General features: G+C 41.8%; 1 protein-coding gene across 1 annotated transcript; it reads left to right on the forward strand.

Moving 5' to 3' along the window:
* Window positions 1-1,791: 1,791 nt before the first annotated feature.
* Window positions 1,792-2,613, forward strand: LOC127105693 (stress response protein NST1-like). The gene has a single exon (XM_051042894.1). It carries the CDS (start codon window positions 1,792-1,794, stop codon window positions 2,611-2,613), a length of 822 nt encoding a protein of 273 aa, XP_050898851.1.
* The last annotated feature ends 8,612 nt before the right edge of the window (window positions 2,614-11,225 follow it).

Genomic DNA, 11,225 nt, shown 5'->3' on the forward strand with positions numbered 1-11,225 from the left:
TGAAAGTATTACTGTCTTACGATTAGTCGTTTTGACGGTGATACTTTCAACCTCGATCTATGATTCTGAGGACCTTTTGTAGAACCCTGAACCTATGGCTTTTAGGACCGATGGTTGTGTAGTGTTAACCTATGAGACTTAGGACTCGTTGGGTTAATACGAAGACCTCGCTCAGAATAGATCATTTTTGAGGATATTGTTGTCTTACGAGTAGTCGTTCTGACGATAATATTGTCTGGTGTGATCCATGACTCTGGGAACCGTGTCTAGAACCGTGGAGTCGATGGTTGTGTAGTATTGACCTACGAGACTTAGGACTCGTTGGGTTAATACAAAGACCTCACCTAGAATAGATCCTTTTAAAGATATTATTGTCTTACGATTAGTCATTCTGACGATAATATTCTTGAATTGGGTCCATGACTCTAGGAACCTTTTAAACCCTAGAGCCTACCTGTTTGGTTTTCCTATTCTTGAAACCTTTCCTCCATGAAGTAATTAATCAGAATGTTCCAATGATCATCTACCCAACTATACATACATAAACATAAAACATTTCATAATCATAACACATATGACATGTGCATATTTTCAAGGGACCTAAAGACTCGTTTGATTGCAGGCATTCAGAAGACATGGGTAGCAATAAAAAAAGTACTTATTCATTCAAGTTCAGGAATCCAAAGCTAGGATTGATTAAGGGGTTGATCTCAGATGTGAAAAAAATCAGAAGGAACAACTTTTGTGTTGAGTATGGTGACCTGTTGACTATCATGAACACCGAGGTGGATGCTTGGGCCATTTTCACTTTGGCACAATTCTATGATCCTCCCTTGCGGTGTTTCACATTCCAGGACTTCCAGTTGGCGCCAACATTGGAAGAGTTCTCACATATAGCAAACATTAGTATCAAGGATGAAATCCCTTACACCGGTCTAGGGGAACTTCCTACACATCAACAAATAGGTTCAGCTATACGTCTAGATAAAGCGGAAGTGAAAGCTAATCTTGGACCAAAAGGAGGCACTTCAGGTTTCACTTTGAAGTTCTTAGTGGGAAAAGCTTCAGATTTCAAAAGTAAAGAAGATTGGGTCGCTTTCAATGCTGTGTTAGCCTTGATACTCTATGGGATTGTCTTGTTCCCGAACATTGATGACTTCGTGGACATGACTGCTATACGCATTTTCTTGCTCAAGAATCCCATTCCCACCTTGCTTGCAGATGTTTATCACTCTATCCATTGGAGAAATGAGAAGAAGGGGGGGGATGATCCAGTGTTGCGCTCCTTTACTGTATAAATGGTTCTTATCTCACTTACCAAGCGAAGGGCCTTTTGTTCAGAACAAGGATAACCTCAAGTGGTCTCAAAAAATCATGTCTCTCACTGCCAATGACATCACCTGGTACTCTCGTGTTTATGATGATGTGGACATAATCGTCAAATGTGGCAGCTTCCATAATGTGCCACTCATAGGAACTCGAGGTTGCATCAATTACAATCCTGAGCTTGCTATGCGGCAACTTGGGTTTCCTATGAATGACAAACCAGAAGACAAGTTGTTAGAAGGTTTCTTGCTGGGAGAAGGAGCGAAGGACTTTGATCTGGTGAAGAGGATAGGTCGTGCCTGGACTAAAGTTCGTAGAGAAGGAAAAAGGGAGCGTGGAAAGAAGAATTGTATAGCTAGAGGGCCATATACAAGTTAGGTCCAAGCCAGAGCTTCTCAAGACAAACTACCATACCCTTATGAGCCTCCAATGCATACAAATCCTCCAGAACCTACTCACGTCACTATGGAGGAAGCTAAAGAGCTCAAAGTTGTCATCCAAAGTTTGGAAAAAGAGAATGAAGAGCTACGGTTGAACCTTCTCCGGATTACTGAAGAAAGGAATAATCATAAGTGGGAGCTTGGGCGGAAGAAAACACAACTTCAAGCAAATGTGGAAAGGACTGATAAGGAGGAATATAAGAGAAAAAGAGTCAAACAGGGGTTAGATCAGGCTGAGAGCTGCTTGAATACCGTCAAAAGCCAACTGAAAGAGGCTGAGAGGGATTGTCGTGAGAAAGAGAAATGGTGGAAGCTCGCCACAAAACAAAAGAAGGAGATAAGAGAGACGCTTGAGGCTGAGATAGCCAACCTCAATGTTTCACTCTTTGAATCAAAAGAAAGGGAAGAACGAGAACGCCGCAGTAAAGAGAGTGCTATGGCTGCTACTCAGGTTACACCTGAAATGTGGAATGGAAAGTGCCAGGAGGCTGAAAATGCTAATGAGTGGGAACGATACTGGAGAGGCCGACATGACTCTTTGCTACAAGAAGGTGAAGATTGGATGAACGCAAGGGAAAATGTGAATGCTAGTTTGGCAGCCTGCGAGGAAACCATCCAGTTTTTACATGAACAAAGAAATGAGTATCGAGACAAGTTTGCCAGTTTGATAGACTTCTGTAATGGCATGGCTACGAATGTGCCTTTGATGCTAAGATGTGCTTTGGAAGACATAGACAATGACAACATCCCTCGTTCAGTGACTGAATTTATTTATCTTTGTGAAGACATGATAAAAAGGTTCAAAGGAGAGTTGGAAGATCTCAACAAACAGAAGCCTGCAGTTTGACCTTTTTTTTTTTATGTTGTACTTTCCTTTATGTTTGAAAGGATATTTTGTACTCAATCCTTGTACTCTATTTTGAATTGAATGAATGAAGGATTTTGAGTTTCTTTTGTGCAAAAAAGTTTGGTTCCATTCTTGTTTTATTCCCCGTGATCTCTTTGAATGCTTGCTAAGTTACAAAGGAATCTAACACGGTTCCCTGAAAATAAAATTGAACATAAGCATAAAAGACATATTTAAATCCACGTGCATTAACATATGCATCATACATTTCATTTCTCAAAACAAAACCTCATTCCATTTTTCCTCGTGTCCAGTAGTTCAAGCTGATTCCTCAACGTGCATACGCTACTCGCTCCAACACAAGAAGAATCATGGATGTAGTTAGAGAAGAACAAGCTGCCTTCAGAGAGGAGATGGACTCTGTCAAAAGCAAGATCGAGCAGATCTTTGAGGCTATACAAGCTCTGGCTAGAAGGGAAGAAGAGGCTCGTGTTGCCGCTACTGCAAGGAACGATGCTCTAGTTCAAGGGGTTGCTCTTCAGTCAGAACCTTCAGTTCCTATTCCAAATCCCGTTATCTACGGTCTTCCTCCAGGTTTTGTTCCACCGCCTGAAAGAACTCATGTGCCTCCACCTGCACATACTTCTGGAGTAGCTGATGGAGTCGCTGCGCAAGGACCTCCGATAGTCAATCAAGTGGCCATTCCCCGCACTGATGAGGAGCTCCAGAACGAGTTCGAAATGCAGAATTACAATGGAGCTACTCCAGTGGTCATCCCTACTGCTGCCCAAGATTCTGAGGCTATCTTGATGTGTCGTGCTCTGGCCGAAAAGCTAAGAATCTTGGAAGGACATAACTCAATCCGTTTAAGTGCCTTGGAGATGTGTCTAGTCCCAGACGTGGTGATTCCTCCAAAATTCAAAGCGCCTGAATTTGAAAAATACAAAGGACTCACATGTCCTAACATACATTTGAAAATGTATTGCAGAAAAATGGCTGCCTATGCCAGAGATGATAAGCTCATGATCCATTGCTTTCAGGACAGTCTAACTGGGGCATCTTTGGACTGGTACATGCAGTTGGAATGTAGCAACATCCACACTTGGGATGAGTTGGCTGAAGCATTCGCAAAGCAATACAAATATAATACTGACATGGCACCAAACCGTACTCAGCTTCAGAGTATGGCCCAAAAGGACAATGAATCTTTTAAAGAATACGCACAACGCTGGAGAGAATTAGCTGCAAGGGTGCACCCGCCGCTGGTTGATCGTGAATTGATTGACATTTTCATGGGAACCTTGCAGGGCTAATATTATGAAAGATTGATCAGTAGTGTGTCCACAGGATTTTCTGACATGGTGATCGTGGGAGAAAGAGTAGAAGAAGGACTGAAGAGTGGTAAAATCCAGGGAGGTTCCAGTAGTCAACCAATCTTGAAGAAGCCTTTCAACGGATTCAAGAGGAAGGAGGGTGAGACTAGTGCCATTTCTTCTCAGAGGGGGAGACCACCATACAAAGCTCCTGCTTCTGTGCCTTATTATCAGTACCCTTACGTAGCGGCTGCTCAATATCCAACCATGCCTTACCGTCCAATTTCTCCTGTTCCTATTCCAGCTCCGGTACCTCACTATCAAGTTCCAGTTCCTCAATATCAAGCTCCACAACCTCAATTCCAGGCTCCTCCACCTCAACATCAACAGAGAAATCAACAGAATAATCAACCACGTCCAGTTCAGCAGCAACGACCAAATCAACAGAGGCCATATCAACAGTACAATAATGTGAATACCACTCCTATCCCAATGACTTACACTCAATTGCTACCGTATCTGATTCAGAATGGGACTGTCGTGCCAAGGGCATTACCTCCAATGCCAAAGCCGCATAAGCCTTGGTATGATGAGAATTCTAGATGTGCCTTTCATGCTAATTCAGAGGGTCATACAACAGAGAATTGCAAGGTGTTCAAGCTTCGGGTCCAAGAGTTGATAGATCAGAAAATATTGTCTTTTGCTGATGTGCCAAATGTGGGGAACAATCCTTTACCTAAACATGACAGTTCAGGTGTCAATGCTATAGAAAGTTCAACTGATGATGGATTGATAAAGGATGTGTTCAAGTTGAAGACTCTTTTAACAGTGGTCCATGCTAGATTGATGGAAGCAGAATTGATGAATGGAGTACATGATAATTGTGTGGTGTGTTCATCCAACCCTGATCAGTGTGGTGAATTCAAAATTTGTCTTCAACGTTTGATGGATCAGCGGGTTATTTAGTTCACTAGAGCAAAGATTGATGATGATGTTGCTGTGATTGTGCCTATATTTGATCAAGAGAGGCTTCCCAAGCCTTTTGTGGTCCCTTATCAGAGAAATGTTAACCTAGAGCCAGTGAAGAAGATTGAGCCCATGGTTATCCATGTTCCCGCTCCATTCTCATTTGACAGTACCAAAGCCGTGCCTTGGAACTATGAGCCTGTAGTTTATGTGGGTAACAAACCAGTAATCTTGAAAGAGCCAGACGTGACTAACATTGCTGGAGCTAGTGGTGTGACTCGAAGTGGAAGGGTTTTCTCTCCTGAAGTGATCCCAAACAAAGAAAGTGCACCAACAGTTGAACCAACAAAGGGGAAAGAGGTGAATCCTCCAGAAGTAGGAGAAGGCTCATCTAAGAAAGCAGTGACTGCTGAAGAGGATAGAGAATTCTTGAAGATCATCAAGAAGAGTGATTACAAGGTCGTAGATCAGCTCAACCAAACTCCTTCAAAAATATCCATTCTTTCTCTACTTATGAGTTCTGAGGCTCACAGGACTGCTCTATTGAAGTTCTTGAATGAAGCTTATGTGGCAGAAGACATCAGTGTTATTCAGTTTGATAATGTGGTTGCTAATCTCAATGCTAGTAGTTGTTTGATGTTCACTGATGATGATTTACCCCCTAATGGGAGAGAACATAATATGGCGCTTCATATCTCCATTCAATGTACAGATGTTACTTTGGCTCGAGTACTTGTGGATACAGGTTCATCCTTGAACGTATTACCTAAGATTACCCTGGCACAATTGAATATTGAAGGGGTGCAGATGAGACCCAGTGCTTTGATAGTGAAAGCTTTTGATGGGTCTAAGCGAACAGTTATTGGGGAGATTGACCTCCCAATCCTTATTGGCCCTCAAACTTTCCGTATTACCTTCCAGGTAATGGATATTAGGCCTGCCTATAGCTGTCTGTTAGGTAGACCTTGGATCCATGCTGCTGGAGCTGTCACCTCGACACTTCACCAGAAGCTGAAGTTTGTTACTTCTGGTAAGCTGGTATCAGTATCCGGAGAGGAAGATATTTTCGTTAGCCATTTGACTTCTTTCAGATACATTGAAGTAGGTGAAGACATTGTTGAAACTCCTCTCCAAGCCCTCGAAGTGGTCAATGTGGTCCAGACTAAGCCGAAACTTGTTGAAGAACCCAAGGGGGTCATGACCTCGTGGAAGAGTGTGAAAGCTGCAATTGAAGCTGGTTGCCCTGGAAGTTGGGGCACAATGATTGAATTGCCAGAGAAGAAAGACAAGTGTGGATTAGGATATCAGCCTTCTTTTGAACTTTTCAAAGATCAGAAGATACATCAGGGGAAGGTTCCTAGCATCCAGGAAATATTCTCCAAAGCTGGTTTTCGAAGTGATGATCAAGTGAATGCTCTTGAAGATGAAGATCCAGATTTGTCCAAGATGGTGTTTCGTGGACCCCCGGATGCCGCTCTCACTAACTGGAAGGCAACAGATGTTCCAGATATAGTTTCTTTTTCAAAGTAATTTACTGTTTTCTAAAAACATCCAATGCCATGCCCAAGGCATATGGATAGCTTTGTAGGGCCCATTTTGTGTTAATAGTTAAGCCTTATCATCAATACAAAGCACATTTTTTGAGATCCCTGTCTTTCATCTTTTTAATTTATTTATTTTTTTTACAAACAAATAAACAACAAAAAAAATGGCAATTTTTATTTCACATCACTTTCATTTTTCAAAATCTTCCTCTAAAAAGAAAAATCATTTCCATGCAGATCATTAATAACTGGATCCATTGAACACGACAATGCTATAATTCCCTATGACTTCGACCTCCCGATTAACCAAGCTGAAGAGGATGGTAAGGAAGACTACGAACTCCCAGAAGAGTTGACCAGACTTTTGAAACAAGAGGAAAAGATGATTCAGCCTCATCAGGAACCAGTGGATGTGATCAATCTGGGGACTGAGGAGGATAGAAAGGAAGTCAAGGTCGGAACTGATTTGAAAAAAAATGTGAAGGAGGAACTAGTCAAGCTACTACAGGAATATGTGGATGTGTTTGCTTGGTCATATCAGGATATGCCAGGACTCGACACTGACATAGTTGTGCACAAGCTACCGTTGAAGCCGGAATGCCCGCCTATCAAGCAGAAGTTGAGAAGAACTCGACCAGACATGGCTGTCAAGATTAGAGAAGAGGTCAAGAAGCAGTTTGATGCAGGTTTTCTAGCTGTTGCAACTTACCCGCAGTGGATTGCTAATATTGTGCCAGTTCCGAAGAAAGATGGAAAAGTTCGAATGTGTGTAGACTACAGAGACCTGAATAGAGCTAGTCCCAAAGATGATTTTCCTTTACCTCACATTGATGTATTGGTAGATAACACAGCTCAGTTCTCTGTATTCTCCTTCATGGACGGATTCTCAGGATATAATCAGATTAAAATGTCTCCCGAAGATATGGAGAAAACAACTTTCATTACACCACGGGGTACTTTCTGTTATAGGGTAATGCCTTTCGGCCTGAAAAATGCTGGAGCAACCTATCAAAGGGCCATGGTGACTCTTTTCCATGATATGATGCACAAGGAGATTGAAGTCTATGTGGATGACATGATTGCTAAGTCTCAGACAGAAGAGGAGCATGTTATTCATCTGAAGAAGTTGTTTGTAAGATTGAGGAAATACAGATTGCGCTTAAACCCTGCTAAATGCACTTTTGGAGTCAGATCTGGAAAGCTTCTAGGATTCATTGTGAGCCAGAGAGGCATAGAAGTTGATCCTGACAAAGTCAAAGCTATTCAAGAGATGCCAGCACCTCGGACGGAGAAGCAAGTCCGTGGTTTCTTGGGAAGATTAAACTATATTTCCAGATTCATCTCGCATCTGACAGCCACTTGCGAGCCAATATTCAAGTTGTTAAGAAAAGATCAAGTCGTTAGGTGGAACGATGATTGCCAGAGTGCATTCGATAAAATCAAACAGTATCTGCAAGAACCACCAATCTTAGTTCCACCAGTTCCAGGAAGGCCTCTCATTATGTATTTGACAGTACTCGATGAATCCATGGGATGTGTACTGGGGCAACACGATGAGACGGGTAGAAAAGAGCATGCTATCTACTACCTGAGCAAGAAGTTTACAGAATGTGAAATCAGGTACTCCATGCTAGAAAAGACTTGCTGTGCATTAGCATGGGCTGCTCGTCATCTGAGACAGTATATGATTTGTCATACAACAATGTTAATATCCAAGATGGATCCCATCAAGTACATCTTCGAGAAACCTGGATTAACTGGCAGAATCGCTCGCTGGCAAATGTTATTATCAGAATATGACATTCAGTATGTAACTCAGAAGGCCATTAAGGGTAGTGTGTTGTCAGAGTACCTTGCGCACCAGCCAGTGGAGGACTATCAATCGATGAGACTCGACTTCCCAGATGAAGACGTCATGTACATAAGAGACTATGAGATTCCAGGCCCGGAAGAAGGACCCGAACCAGGATCGCGGTGGACGCTCGTGTTCGATGGTGCCTCAAATGCATTGGGTAACGGAATTGGGGCTGTTATAACTTCTCCAAAGGATTTTCATCTTCCCTTCACGGCAAGGTTATGTTTCCAATGCACCAATAACATGGCGGAGTATGAAGCATGTATCTTGGGAATTGAAGCAGCTATTGACCTACGAATCAAGATTCTTGAGGTGTATGGAGACTCAGCACTTGTCATCTATCAAATCAAAGGAGATTGGGAGACCCGCCATCCCAATTTGATCCCATACCGAGAGCATGTCATGAAGCTAATCCCCTACTTTGATGAGATTAATTTCCATCATATTCCTAGGGAGGAGAATCATCTAGCCGATGCCTTGGCTACTCTGTCATCTATGTTCAAGGTCAAGTGGGCTAACGAATCACCTGCTATTACAATTCAACGTCTAGACGAGCCAGCACATTGCTTGGCAGTTGAAGTAGAAACAGATGGAAAGCCTTGGTTTTATGACATCAAACGATATCTTGAGAAGCACGAGTATCCAAATGATGTATCCATCACAGACAAAAAGACCTTAAGAAAGTTATCAGCCAATTTCTTCCTAAGTGGTGGTGTTCTATACAAAAGAAACTTTGATTTAGTTCTGCTCAGATGCGTGGATAGACACGAAGCCGACCTACTCATCAAAGAAATCCACGAAGGTTCTTTCGGAATTCATGCAAATGGACATGCAATGGCGAAGAAAATCCTTAGAGCTGGTTACTATTGGTTGACAATGGAAACAGATTGTTACCACTATGCCAGGAAATGCCACAAGTGCCAAATTTATGCTGACAAGGTGCACGTGCCACCTACTCCTCTGAATGTTTTATCAGCTCCATGGCCATTCTCAATGTGGGGCATAGACGTGATTGGTATGATTGAGCCTAAAGCTGCAAATGGACATCGGTTCATTCTGGTTGCCATTGACTACTTCACTAAGTGGGTAGAAGCAGCTTCTTATGCCAATGTGACAAAGCAAGTCGTCACTCGATTTATCAAGAAAGAGATAATTTGTCGCTACGGAACTCCTAGCAAGATTATCACTGATAATGGATCAAATCTGAATAATAAGATGATGAAGGAGTTGTGCGAGAATTTCAAGATTGAACATCATAACTCGTCACCTTATAGGCCAAAGATGAACGGAGCTGTAGAGGCAGCTAACAAGAATATCAAGAAGATCATTCAGAAGATGGTGAAAACTTATAAAGATTGGCACGAGATGCTACCCTTTGCTTTGCACGGATATCGAACAGCTGTTCGCACTTCAACAGGGGCAACCCCTTTCTCACTAGTCTATGGCATGGAGGCTGTGCTACCGATAGAAGTTGAGATCCCCTCGTTGAGAGTCTTGATGGAGACAGAATTAGAAGAAGCGGAATGGATTCAAACCTGATTTGACCAGCTCAATCTAATCGAAGAAAAGAGGATGACAGCGTTGTGTCATGGTCAGTTATATCAGAGGAGACTCAAGCGGGCATTTGACAAGAAGGTACGACCTCGAGAGTTTAATGTAGGTGAACTAGTTTTGAAAAAGATAATCTCCCTCCAGAAGGATTCACGTGGCAAGTGGATTCCAAACTATGAAGGACCATTTGTGGTGAAGAAAGCTTTCTCTGGTGGAGCTTTAGTTCTCACAAACATGGACGGAGAAGAGTTGACACACCCTGTCAATTCTGATGCAGTCAGAAAGTATTATGCCTAAGAAAGAGAAATGGATAATAAAAGCTCGCTAAGTTGAAAACCCGAAAGGGCGACTTAGGCAAAAAATGAGCATCCCGGTGAGTTGAAAACCCGAAAGGGCGGCTCAGGCAAAAATTAGGGATAAACAAAAAAATTAAGCTCGGTAAGTCGAAAACCCGAAAGGGCGACTTAAGCAAAAAAGGGTAAAATCTCCCGGTGAACTGAAACTCTTAAGGAGCAGTTCACGCAAAAGTTAGGGAATATCCAAAGGCATAATACTGCTGCGACACAAGTCAACACTGCAATAAAGCTCAGATGGAAGAAAACAGTCCAATTACCATCTCCAGAAGCAAAGTAATGAGGACTAGAGGACATAGGGGAAAGTAGCAAAGTTGTATTTTGTTGGAAAATCAGTTAAAATTTTGTTTCCATTTACTTGCTTTCTTTCTCTGTAATCTCCTCTTAGAGGGGTTTACATCTTCATGAATACCATGTATGAGTTATTCTTCTCATCAAATAAAATTGTTCAGTTGAACATTGCTTTACCAATTATTTCTATTTTCTGCTTAATGTCGCTTTTTTATTTTTGATAAGATAAAAACATTAAAATAGTGGAAACGACAAAGCTTTTGAAAACTTTAATTTGTTTTGATTTTGAAAGTATAAAAGGAACGTTTGTTGATTTACAACAATGCATCTGGTTCACAAGACGTGGGACATTTCCTAGATCATTGTAATCTAAAGCAAGTTTGAAGTGGATTTTCTTCCGGAAGTAAGAAGTCCTCATTGAAGCCGCTTGGCAGAAAAGCAGAAATCAGAATTTTTCGCAACAAAAAAAGATCATCTTCATGGTGACAAAACTATCCAAGACAAGGTGTTGGGGAATCCGAGCTTGATACCCACAAAATGCATAAACTAATATATTCATGCTTTCACGTTCATTTTGCATATCATGTACAAAAACAGATCATGCATAAACCTCAACCGAATTCAACAACCTCTCAAGAAAGTTCAATGTAATCCTCAACAGACCGAGATGCAAGAGGTGTTCTCAAGAGTAGAGCGGTTATCTTCTCTAGTACTATAGTATTTTCAGAATACAGTCATT

The sequence above is a fragment of the Lathyrus oleraceus genome, chromosome 1 (genome assembly GCF_024323335.1).
Source record: "Lathyrus oleraceus cultivar Zhongwan6 chromosome 1, CAAS_Psat_ZW6_1.0, whole genome shotgun sequence".
NCBI lineage: Eukaryota > Viridiplantae > Streptophyta > Magnoliopsida > Fabales > Fabaceae > Lathyrus > Lathyrus oleraceus.

What these genes read in the sequence shown, in the direction of transcription:
- LOC127105693 (XM_051042894.1), top strand. Translation starts at nt 1,792, where the DNA reads ATGGAGGAAGCTAAAGAGCTCAAAGTTGTCATCCAAAGTTTGGAAAAA.